The sequence below is a fragment of the Camelus dromedarius genome, chromosome 33 (genome assembly GCF_036321535.1).
Source record: "Camelus dromedarius isolate mCamDro1 chromosome 33, mCamDro1.pat, whole genome shotgun sequence".
In the NCBI taxonomy this organism is placed as follows: domain Eukaryota; kingdom Metazoa; phylum Chordata; class Mammalia; order Artiodactyla; family Camelidae; genus Camelus; species Camelus dromedarius.
In genome coordinates this window covers 10,608,107-10,621,280 of record NC_087468.1, presented here as the reverse complement: position 1 = coordinate 10,621,280, position 13,174 = coordinate 10,608,107, and the positions used below count along the sequence as shown (strand labels likewise).

General features: G+C 44.6%; 1 protein-coding gene across 1 annotated transcript in view; it reads left to right on the top strand.

The window, feature by feature from the left end:
• Window positions 1–13,174, top strand: part of VWA3B (von Willebrand factor A domain containing 3B) — a 123,006-nt gene that overhangs the window by 41,171 nt on the left and 68,661 nt on the right. Inside the window, 4 exon segments of the mRNA XM_064481885.1 lie at window positions 4,174–4,364; window positions 9,060–9,214; window positions 10,932–11,070; window positions 12,145–12,276. Coding sequence (XP_064337955.1) covers window positions 4,174–4,364; window positions 9,060–9,214; window positions 10,932–11,070; window positions 12,145–12,276 — 617 coding nt within the window.

Genomic DNA, 13,174 nt, shown 5'->3' with positions numbered 1-13,174 from the left:
CTAGAGTATTTCGTTATGACAGCCCAAGTAGACGAATACAGGGAATATTTAAGCCTGGGGTAGTTAGTCTTCTGGGTTAATGGAAGGTTTTATATACTATTCTAAAGGAAACAGAAGAGCTGTTTGCCTCTGTAGTCTTTAGAAGGATAGATCGTTATCCTTTGTTTCAACCTAATACACGCACCCCCCCAAAAAACTAAAAACCGAAATGACTCCAGGTATAAAATTTCAAAAGATGCTTTAAATGTACCACCTCTATTTGAAAAGGAAAATTTGGTCAGGACCTTTCCACTGTTGGGTACCCACTGAAGCTTTTGTAACCTTGCTGTGGCTCCCGAGGCCACATGTAGTGTTTGACTCGCTCCTCTTGCCCCCCACAGCCCACGTAATTGAGGCAAAGGCCGTGTCAGCCCAAGCCCTGGGTCTGCTTTGTGTGAAGGCAGCAGCCATTCTCTGAGTTTGGCTGCCCAAAGCCTGCAGGTGGTGATCAGGGAGCCATCTAGGAGGGGAAGGGCCAGGATGGAGGCCATCAGGTGGGCTTCCATTGCCCATGAAACCTTTATGTGAATTAGACAGCCTCCCTTCCTGGGCATAGCAGCTCCCACCGGCCCCCTGGGCTGCGCGCACTGGTTCAGAACCAGCTGGCACCTCTAACCACAGGACCAAGAGGGAAGTTTCTGGCAGATGCCAGTAGCCTCATGCCCGGAATAAGAAGATGGTGAGGCCACACACTCTGGCCATTGGTTATTTTGACCTCTTTTAATTACCAAGAGCAGGACATGAGAATTCCCTGAGGGGAAAAAAAAACTGACAAAAATATATGAAACATTGGTCTTTTAAGACACTGGACATCAAGCAACAAAGGCCAGTGGTCCCTGGGGTACAGGAAGATCCAAGGTGGACTCTGCTTCTCCCAGCTTCATGCTTTGAGAGAGTTTCCATGGTGTAGGGAGAAGGGCCCCAGGTGGAGCACAGCAGGCTTCCAAGTTTGGGAGATAGAGCTGAGAGTTCAGGGAGGTCAAGCAATCTGTAAAGTTAGTCTCACTTTAAAAAACCTTCACAGAAACATCTAGAGTATTGTTTGGCAAAATATCTGGGTAGTGTGGCCCGGCCAAGTTGACACATAAGATTAACCCTCACCATGGGGAGGGCAGTTATGGTGGTGGTAAACCCTTGATGGCTGTGAGCCTCTGGGGAGGAGTGGGCACTGATAAACTGTGTTCAGTTCGCCTTTTGGCTTGGCAGTAGCAGTGATGTTTCAAAAGCATTGGCTGGTAGGTCTCACTCATTAAAACATGTTCTGAGATTGATCAGTAGGACAGGAGGACTAGACAGGTTAATCCTGCAGCATAGGTGTGATTTGCTGTGTGAGTCTCCTGCCCGTCAGTGAGAGAAAATCGTTACAGTCTGGCACATGGAGTAGGAAAGCCCTGTAATCAGGATGCGCTGTGAGCTCACTTCTCTGTCATAAATGAAGGTGTTATCCTAGGCTCTGTAGGTGAGAATATATGTGACACTTTTAATTCAGATAACTGCAGGAAATTGGGAAGGACCCCTTAGTAAGTGACTCTAATGAACACATGACACCCTCCCCTCTCCTCTCCCCGGGAATATGAGGCTCAGACACTGGTGGTGTAATTAGCACTGAGAGTGAAAAGATCTCCGCCTCTCTCTCCCTTCTTCAGCTTTGTTTCCTCAGGTTCTTTGTTTTCACAAGATTGACTGCCCCTTCTTTCCTTTATGAAGTTCAAGTTGCTTTGGGGTCTTCCTCCCAAACCCCTTTTCAGAGGGTAATTGGGAGCCTGAATCATGCCCTCAGGGTGACTACACTGCCTGGTCCTGGGTGAAGCGAGGAGTCAAAATTAGTCTCTTCTTAGAACTAGATGTGTTTCTAGGTTTGACGTGTTTCTAGGAGGTTCTTTTATGGTCAGCTCGAGTTTATAATTGATAAAGGGCTCTTGTCTTTGTAAAACAAGGCAACCTGAAACAGAGCGGAGCAGGTGCCAGTGTGTATGTTGCTATGGAAATAATTGAAAGAAAAGTTTATTTCCTGCCACACCTATTGATCATAAAGAAGGGAGGAGAATAATGTAGGAATAGAGAGGAGACAAAGGTATAGAAGATAATCAACAATCATTGAGGAAAAATAGTCACCCAAAGGGTTTCTCCAAGGAGGCCGACCCCACTGACAAAAGTGGCTCCATTCTCTTTTTGCTGTTTCCCTGTGATGCAGGAGAACACGCTGGAGCACCTTGAGTCAGAAGTGCTGGGAAGCCTCTGATTTCAGCCCCTGGTCGGTGCAGGGTGAAAAGACACTTTGTGAATCACGTAGAAACCAACTGCTGGCATTGGCGATGGTGCCCAAAGGGGCTTTTGATGCCAGATTGGCTTAAAGTTCAAAAGCAAAAATCGAGCTTCTCTGAGAAGTTCCAGCTCTAGTAGATTTCAGAGTGCATTATTTAAAAGCTCTTCTATTAAAATTTCAGGACGTGGCTTGTATGTAATATTAATGGACAGACCCTTTATATATTACTGAGAAAAAATTGGCCCTGAAGTATTTGATATCTTCAAACATTATTCTAACTATAAATCCCCTTACATATACTAATGGGTAACTGTGGGTAATATTTTTGTTTCCCCAATAATGAGTGCTACTTTTTAATTAAAAATATAATTTAACTCGAACCTGCATTTGGTAGAAGTGTTAAGTCATGGGATACCCAGGTTAGCATTTAGAAAGCTCTCATCATCTTCCTTAGGTGCAGAGCTTGGCTGCACAGTATAATCACCTGGGGAACTTGGAAAAATCATTCAATATCCAGATTGATTAAAACAGAATCTAACGTGTGAGGCACAGGCATCAGTATATTCTAAAACTCCTCAGAGGATTCCAATGTGCAGGGTTGAGAACCACTGACCTAAGTAAAAATGTACAAACTCTGTAGGGCCGGTAGATCTCATGTCTGGTAGCACCCGTAATCAAAACCACGTCTCTGCCCAGCACCGCCTCCCGGTCGTCCTAAGGCTTTGCTGGTCCCAGTGGGGCCAAAAGCTCAGGGTCCTTTCTGCCTTCCTTCCAGGGGCATGCAGACACATGTTATCCAACGCCCTCTGGAGTAAGAAAATCCTAATTTGTAGCATCTGCTGATTTTCAGATTCTGTAAATTCTCCCGGCATGGTCAATTTCACCTTACGACGTGCTACCACTGAATGTGAAGTCGGGAAGGGCCACACAGTCAGCTCTCAGGGCCAGCTCCAGACACCCCTGCCTCCTCTGTGCCCACCCCCAGATACCCCGCTCTCCCTTAGGTGGCAGTAGGGGTTTTGAGCCATCTAGATAAATACTTTGCTGTCTGTATCATAAGCTGGAGTCTGTGGCATGTTCTGCTCAGTTAACTAACACCTCCTCCCACTTAAAGAAACACCAAAGGAATGTGCCTAAGGCTAGGGATATTTGGGCAATTGGCCTTCTAATTGAACCTGTGACCCTGATGTAGGTGAGTCGTAGATATAGCTCCAGGCACCTGAGCTGATAGGAGCTTCCTGAGCCTGCAGAGTTGAGAGCCAGGCCCTGAATCAGAATAAATTCACCACGGGAGAGCTCGTGGGAGGCGGCCTGCCAGCCTTCTAGGGTTGCCTGACTTCCACCTCAACGCAGGCTGTATGCCCGTGCTTCGCCTGCCCCCTCGTTACAGCGCACTTTCACGTGGCTTTTCATGTTGATTCACTTCCACGCACTTGGGAAGGCCGAGCAGATGCTATCTGCAGGGGAAGATTTCTGCCGAAGCTCAGGGGGTTCAGTGGGGTGACTCACCCAAGTTTGAGCAACTTGCCGAAGCTAGTGATTGATGGAGCCAGGACTTGAACCCAGAGCTTCTGACCCCAGGTTTAATGCTCTCCTGACACACTGGTCTATCAGCCACCTCCACCCAAGCATGGGTCCAGTCAACTTAGGTAGTGGAGGAAGTAAAGTGAAAACTAGCAGATTCCTGCTTTCCGGTCTTGTGAATGAATTCTCTGCCAGTCCTGCTTCGGAAGGCATGCTTCCTGAACCGAATGTGATCTGACAAAGAGCATGTTTCAGCTTGGGAAAAATACTAAGTTGAGGATGACATATGAATGTCTTGTGTAATATGAATGGTTGATGAACTGTGATTCCCAAAATACAATCAGGAGCAACCTCTGTTGAAAATGAGTCAAATCCAGAGGACACCTGGGACTCTGAGAAGTGGCTACAGAAATATGGTTTGAAAGCCCAGAAGCTGTCATTTTATGATGTCATCGCTGACTGCGCCTTCCGCCATGCTGATGGAGTTGTTGATATAAAAGCCAAACCAGAGGACGAGTCCCTGCAGACCAGTGCGGTAAGTGAGGTGAACTCCTGGGTGGGGCTGTGGCCTTCCCTTGATGCCCCAAGTGAGGCATCAGGGGCCAAGGTTGGACCCAGAGCAGGACCAAGGTTGACAGGAGGATGCCCTTTCTGCTTCTCTGAATGGTACTTGTGCGAGTGGAGATCAAACCTTGAGAATGGCTTCTACGAATAAATGAGTTAGACAATAATTATACATAAGCCAGGAGCTGCGCTTGTAGAAATGCAGGCATTATGAGCCATAGAATTATTCCACATTATGTCAAAAGGATGCCCTTTGTTCCCCCCATACTGAATGGAAGAGAGAGACTGCTGGTGCATGTACCCCAAAGCAGGCACTTCTGTGGTCCCCTGGTATTGTCACTGTCTTGGAGGTACATTATTTTAGTGACTATCCGCCAGCATTTAGTGGATTCCCAGTAAATATAAAATCATATTTTCTAAGGGGTTATAGCACGAGAAGGGTCTGTATTGTAAACTTCTGGAAGCTGCAGTTCCATTGTGACAGTGGGTCTGAAAGTGGCTTCTCAAGGTGCCCGACTCCAGCTCACGAAGGAGGGATGATGACCTGTAGTGGTGGCTCCTCCCTCTAGCATGCATGAGTACGTGGGTTTGAGGCCAGGCCCAAGAACCTGCATTTATAACAATGCCCAGTGGACGCTGAAGCCGCTGGTCCAGGGACCACACTTTGAGAAACACTGATGTGTGAAACAGGACCCAGAAGACTGTCCAAGGTTTAGAATTAAGGAAAGACTAAAAAGCATTTCAGTATGAAACGGAACATCAGGATAAAACGAATATTCTGAATTTGTAAAACTGTAGGAAGTCTCTTTTAGGAGGTTACTACCTTCTAAGGACCCAGATAACACACTGTGAGCTGACAGCTAAAACTAAAAGCCTCAGAGCAGACATGCCAGTAATGGAGAGACTGCTGGCGGAGGAAGTCAAGGTCCTTCCCAAAGGCAGTACCCCTTTTTGTATTCAGTGTCAAGATCATCAGTGCAATGTCTCTCAGCCCTGCAGAGGTGGAGCCCCTGTCTCTTTGACGCTCCCTCTGAGGCGGGCTCGCCCCTGGGCTCCGCACGTCCTCCGGAAAAGGGGCTGTTTTCTTCGGGGCCACATTAGCCACGTGATGCTCTGCTTTACCCTCTTACTGCCATGTGTTTACAATGAACTGCAGGGAAGAAAATACTGAAATTGAATTAGAAAAAAAATGCAGAACTGACGCAAGACTGGCTTCCTGGCTGACATATTGGGACCCAGAGTAATTGTTCTGTTGCAGGGAAATCTCATTTGTGGGTTTCCTCCCCCACCACAGTTTTCTGATTTTGTAGACATCATTCGGTAATGCTATTAGTTTAGGAAATCATACCTAATTAAACTCTCATTTTTAAAATATATTCGGCCCTGGATTTTTAAAAATATTAATTCCTGTCCACTTGAACACAGCTTATAGCCAGCCCCTGACGGTGTGGGGTGCTCCGTTCTTCTCTACTGCTGATTTTCCCCTTTCCTTTCTGGACAATTTTAAATGAACTTTTACAGGGGCAGTTTGAAGCATTTGGCTTATCAGTGGGCGATTTTACCTCAGATTTCTGATGCTAACAAATAATAATATAGTAAAAGCTGAGAAGGGTACCGTATAACTATCCTCTTTCACAAATATTGATGAAAAGGGGACAGTTTTATTTTTAGTATTTGGGGCTACCTGTCTCAACTGGATTTGCACCTAAAATGTATATAAGTTGCATATAAGGTGTATAAGGTGGAGAGAAACTGAGGCTGTGAAATAGGTTGATTCCTTGGGGTTCCTGCAGACTCCCACTGGGAAGGACCCCCTAAACTTTTAACTATAAAAACTGGGTTGGAGGTATGGATCCAGGAAATTCATTGACTAAAAATAAATAAATGACTGAAAAAGGTCTTGCTCTGTGCCATTTCTAAGATGAGTGAGCAGGTGAAAGGAGGAGATAAAATGCATTTTTTTTAGAGTTTTATATATATATATATATATATATATATATATATATATATTTTAACCTTTAATTTCATGGCCATTTTTATTATAAAGGTGAACCCTGGTCTTCATGGTGGGCTCATTGGTAGGGTTTCTGATAGTGAGCACGGGCACCAGGACCTCCAAACCTTTTGGATTTGCAGCGACGGGGAGCAGCTACCAGTAGGATCTGGCCATTTTGGATGAGCATGTCTTTGATCTCCTTTTTTGTTTTTGTTTTTTGGAGGGGGAGGTATTTAGGTTTGTTTATTTATTATTTATTTTTAATGGAGGTACTGAGGATTGAACCCAGGACCTTGTGCATGCTAGGCACATACTCTAATACTGAGCTACACCCTTCCCTCCCCACTAAAATGCAATTCTAATTAGGGAATTTCAAGCAAAATCTAGTAACTTGATACCTGGGGGCACCCCTGAAGTCACCTTGCATTCATGGCCACTTGAACACAAAGCCAGCCCTGATGTTCAGAAACTCACTCCAGTCTCATCATTTATTCCTTGAACAAATATTTATTGAACCTTCACCACGTACCAGTTAGTGTGGTGTGGTGGAAAGTGAGCTGGATTTGGATGAGAAGACCTGGGTGTTAATGCTTCCTTTTACCAGTTTCTGACTATGAATTGTTGAGCAAATAATTTAACCTGTTTGAGTCACACTCTCCACATCTATAAAATGGGTGGTGCAAAGTCCATAAATTTAAAAATTGTATGTCTGAACCCAGCGCCTGGCACTTAGGAGATGCCCAGTAAACTTTACTTTCCTTGCTTTCTTTATTGCAAACATTTTGAGTCAGAAAGGAGCATACATTCTCGAAGTGATCTTGTCCGGCCCCGTGGCTTTTAATACTGTGTGCATACTTTCGAATACTTTTAAATATAAGTCTCCAGCCCAAGTCCTTCCCTGACCTTCACCTGACTATTTGCCGCGTTACTGGGATGTCTAATAGGCATCTGGAACCTAACAAACACATCAGACACCAAATCCCCATCTTTCCCTTCAAGGCCGCTCTCCCAGAATCTTCTATCAATTTATTGCCACTCCACTTTTTTAGTTCTCTGGGCCGAAAACCCCTGTCATTCCTGTCTCCTCTTTTATCTCACACCCGCATCTGACCTCTCATTAAATCCTATCTATTCTATCTTCATAATATTCAGAATCTGGCCACTTCTCACCATGTCTGTTACTACCCCGGCCCAAGCCTCCGAACTGACCTCCTGACTCTGCCCTTGACTGTCTACAGAGTATCCACAGTAATGAATCAAACTTTCAAATTATACGTAACACTTAAAGCTATAAATTGTGTCATTTCTCTAAGTGAAGAGATCTTTAGAGTTCTCATCACAAGAAAAAAAATTGTAACCAAGTGGTGATAGATGTCAACTAAACTTATGGTGATCACTTCTCAGCATATCCATGTATCGGATCATGGTGTTGTACACCTACAGCTAATCTTAAATGGCAATGGGAGCTCAGTTTAAAAAAATTAAAAATATTAAGACCCTTGGGTGGTTCCTTTTTCTCTTGTGGGAAAAGCCAGAATCCTCTCCATCAGTGAGGAGGCCTTACAGCATCTGCACCCTGGTCCTCCTCCTCGTGTTTCTTGGCTTCATCTTGCTCTTTCCCTGCTCCCTCTATTTCAGCTACACTGGGCTTCCCCAAATTCTATAGACCCGCACAGGCTTACCTCAGGGCTTTGGTACTTGCTCCGTCCTCACACACACCCCTCCACTCCCCACCTCCCCTTCCCTCCAAAGGGCCACACTCTTCACTCCTTCAAGTTTTGCCCAGATTTCACCTTATCTTTGAGGCTTTCCCTTGTAGGTTTTAACTTGTCCCCACCCTTCCCCTCTCCCCCGGTACCCTCTGTTCTCCTTCCTTGCCTTATTTGTCTCCATAGCATTTGTCATCATCTGAACTTCTGGGTAATTACTGGTTTATTATCAGACTCTTTTCCTGTAATGTGAGCTCCATGACTGCAGGAATTCTGGACTTTGTTTATGGATGGTGTTCTTGGTGCCTAGAGGAGGGCCTGGCGTGGAGCAGTGCCTGATACATTTCTAGACCGGTTGGACAAGTGATAGAGAGCAAACAGCCTTATGAAAGCTCTCCTTGGGGGAAGACATTTGTCCCCGGGCCAGTGCTGTATGTCCAGGAGAGGGTGCTCCATGTGGACTGGGTTCTTCGCTACTTTTCTTCGTTTGGGGCTGGGAGTAGCAGTGGAAAGATGTTTTGTGTGTGTCAAGTCCCATCTGCTTTAGATCTCCCCGACCCTCTAGTCCACTGTGAACTCTTCTTTGCCAGAACTTCCCCTGTCATTACTGTCTCAACCCAGGACCAGGTACTAGGTATCTAGTGCTCTGATTGCTACTTTCTGTGTGTGTGTGTGTGTGTGTGTGTGTGTGTGTGTGTGTGTGTGTAGTGTCTCCGCACTGGAAACGTTAGCCTCTCTCAGATGGGATTGCACATGTTTTTCTGACCATCATTCATGACGTCCAGCACAGGGCTCAGTGTGGAGCAGGTCCTGGTATATGTTTGGTTGAACCAACTGCTAATTTTACAGTAGGAGTGAGTACTAGGAGCTGGATAAGTAAGGCAGAAGTGGAGGCGTCATCTGGGGACTGTTCTTCTTTGAATGGTTTCTGAGTGGCTACTGACCTTTGCCTTCTCCTTAGGAGACCAACAAGAAGACAGTCCATGCGAAATACTGCAGCAGATTTGTCCACGCTCCCTGGAAGGATGGGAGCTTGGTCCACGTCTGCATTACCAAGGAGAAGTGCATGTGGTACAGTGAGAGAATTCACGTGGTCCTGGCCCGGATCCAGAGGAGGTTGGGATATTTGCGGGGAGGTACAAGTGGTCCAGTCTCTTGTGAAATTCAGATCTGCTTGCCCTCTTGGTAGAGCTCAACCAAGAGAAATGGCCAATGAGCGTTGTTATGTCAAAGTTGCCATCTGATAGTTAGTTTGTTGGTGGCATTGTTGTTAATAACATAAGGGGATGTTTGGATGCAGATTCCAAGCTGCCTTGATGCCAGTGTAGAATCTTAAAAACAGCAAGCAAAGCTGTAGTTATCAGGACGATTGTGCATCACTGCTGAAGGTGAAGGAGCGCCTCTGCTTATGTCTTGCATTTTTTTATGGGCCTTAGGCATAGAGAAGACTGTGTTATACCTGTCCTCTGTCCTCTCGAATATTACTTTTCAAGGCAACTATTACAATGTTGTGAAACATTTGAATACAAAGGACTTTTATATATAATTATATATATTTATTTGTTTCTAAATGTATATATTTTTTAGTAATCAGCTAAAAATAGCTTGATGTAATCCCTCTCAACCCTGATGGTTCTTAAAATCTGGCAATGCTCATGAGCATCTAGTGTTCTAGTCCTGTGACCTCAACACCAGCTCCGTGGGGTGACCTTCCTTAATGCTTTTACCTCCTGGATGCCAGGGGATCCATGCTCTAGACCATGAAGACCAAGTCCATTTAGGTGCCTGGGTTCTAAGGTCAGATAGAGCTGGATTCTAATCCCAGCCTGCCATTTGCTGTGACTCTGGGCAGGTTAGTCAATGTCTCTGTGCATTAGCTTTCTCATTTATAAAGTGGGAATAATGTCATTTATAAATGTGTTCTGTGGGTTAGATTAAATACTAAATCTAATGAGTTTAGGCTAGTACCCAGCCTGCAGTAGCAACTTGCAGTCAGAACTCCTGCCCTCCTTCCGTGTTTTCTGTTATACAGCCACAAGCTGCAGACACCTGTCTGCCCCTATACATACATACTCTGCAAAGACCAAGTTTCTCAAAACTCTGGCTGGTTGGAAGATGAAGTATTCTCAGCCTTGTGCAAGCTCTGAGGGGTCGGTCCCGCTACTCCTTTTTTTGGTGATTCGTTCTCTGGCTTCAGTAGTATCTTCGCAGGCATTCCCTGATCATTCTTTTGCCAAAATCTCCAGGGCACCCTTCTGCAGATCTCTCTCCGTTTTGCTCTTTCCATCCCTCTCCTACCCTGTTTCTTTCCTTTTATGCAATAATCTCTTCTTCAGTGTTTTGCCCTATAAAATCTAGTTGTCTGGGCCTCACTGAACTCTGAACTCATTTTAAGCATTTCTTTTGGTCTGCCCCACCCTCTCGCCCAGGCATTGCCAGCAGCCATGAACTTAATTTTAAGTCCTGTGTTGGGATCCTGAGCCTGGACCACAGAAACAGCCCTGCTCACACAACTACCTAGCGCTTGGCTATTATTGGGATCTGGGGTTGCTTGATTCTGTCCATAAGCATCATTGAAGCTTCAGGAATGTGCTGGCATTACTAGCTTGACTGTAGTCAGCAGGGATAGAAGAATAAATGGTATGAATTCATAGCTGAGGGCCTCAAAATACCAGATGACTGGAAGTCATTTACTTTTGGCTTTGGAGCCCAGTATTGGATTCACTTCTCTGTCCTGTTGATTTTCCTTTGTAGATGTATCATTAAGTTCTTAGGAAATTACTCTCATTGCCACAGGCTCTAACCTTTCGCTTTCAACCTGTTTCCTGCCTAGAATTAAGTGGCTACAGGATGGCAGTCAACTCCTCTTTGGAAAAGTGCGTAGTGATTGTGTCTACATCCTCATCGACACGTCTCACTCCATGAAGGCAAAACTGGAGCTGGTGAAGGACAAGATCATCCAGCTCATCCAGGTGAGATGGAGCCCTCGGGTCTGTGCATCTGGGCGCCTGTGTGTCAGGAGTGCGTCTCCACCCGTCATCCCCTGCAGTGGTTATGAGAGTGCACAGGCCAGGTGTGCTCTCAGAAACCCACAGGGAAGCCACTTCAGGAAAAGGCTCCCTTTTGCCAGTGAGAGAATCGTCAGTGTCCTTTGCCAGCAGACCCTTCCGTCACTGGGTCCCACCTGTAAGGTTGCTAAGGGAGTTTCTATGTCCATTGCTCCAGGCTTTCTCTGTCCTGAATCTGTGGTGTGCACACAGCCGTGTTGCTTTCCCAGATACTCTGTAGCTCAGCGTTTTTATTTTAATTTCCACTACGTACTAGGGATGCCACGTGCCCTGGCCCCAGAACTGACATGTGGGAGGAGCACAGGCCGATGGGCAGGAGATTCCAGTTCTTTTTCCACCTGTGCTGCCTCCGAGTCGTGCAACCTGAGGCCGACTGCTTATGACCCCTAACTATTAGTTCCCACACCTATAAATGGGTATCAGAGTACTGTCCTGAGCTGGTGGTATTGATGTGAGTATTAACCACAGAAAACAATCGTGGGGAGTGTTTGACAAACACAAAATACAATTTTTAATTTGATGAACTTCTACTGGAGAAACGTGGGCCAATGGAAGGCAAGTGAATAAATCTGCAACCGAATAATAGCCTTACTGAAAAAGACAAGGACCAAAATGACGACACTGTTTTGGATTTCTTTTTTTTTTTTTAAAGCAAATTTCATTTAGTGTGCATATCCAGCATACCATTAATGTCAGTATTAAAGACAAGATTTGATGTCACATTATACATACAAGCTTATACATTTATGGGATATATATGTTCATACATATGTACATTTGTAAAGATTTAACATCCAAACTGTAAATTTTATTTAAATGCCTTTTGTACTAGAAGAGATTTTCTCTATCGAATGTAATTCTTAGCTTCTAGGACTGAAATGGATATCATAGTGAGTAAAATGTATCAAACCATGGCCTGTACTAATCTTTTCTCACATTTGAGTGGTTTTATGGCTAAATAATAATTGTCTCTTACAGGAACAGCTGAAATATAAAAGGAAATTTAATTTTGTGCAGTTTGATGCTCAAGCCATTGCTTGGCGGGAAAAACTTGTTGAAATCAATGAGGATACTTTGAAAGGGGCCCAGGCCTGGGTTAGAGACATGAAGGTAAGGAGGAGGCTGGGTCTGGGAGAGGAAGCAGGATGTAATCCCCTGCTGAGATCAGGATAGAGATGCTTGAGAAAGTGCTCTGAACTCCAAGGATGGCCTGTCTTTGCCTAGGCATTCATTTTGTCTACAAAGGTCACATAAATCCAGTCTTTTTAGTCAATATCTTAACATTTATTTATTTTTTTAACATTTTTTATTGAATTATAATCATTTTACAATGTTGTGTCAAATTCCAGTGTTCAGCACAATTTTTCAGTCATATATGGACATACACACACTCATTGTCACATTTTTTTCTCTGTGAGCTACCATAACATTTTGTGTATATTTCCCTGTGCTATACAGTATAATCTTGTTTATCTATTCTACAATTTTGAAATCCCAGTCTATCTGTTCCCACCCTCCGCCCCTCTGGCCACCACAAGTCTGTATTCTCTGTCTATGAGTCTATTTCTGTCCTGTATTTACCCTTTGTTTTTGTTTGTTTGTTTGTTTGTGTTTGTTTTTGTTTTTGTTTTTTAGATTCCACATATGAGTGATCTCATATGGTATTTTTCTTTCTCTTTCTGGCTTACTTCACTTAGAATGACATTCTCCAGGAGCATCCATGTTGCTGCAAATGGCATTATGTTGTTGGTTTTTATGGCTGAGTAGTATTCCATTGTATAAATATACATCTTCTTTATCCAGTCACATGTTGATGGACATTTAGGCTGTTTCCATGTCTAGGGTATTGTAAATAGTGCTGCTATGAACATTGGGGTGCAGGTGTCATCCTGAAGTAGGGTTCCTTCTGGATACAAGCCCAGGAGTGGGATTCCTGGGTCATACAGTAAGTCTATTCCTAGTCTTTTGAGGAATCTCCACACTGTTTTCCACAGTGGCTGCACCAAAC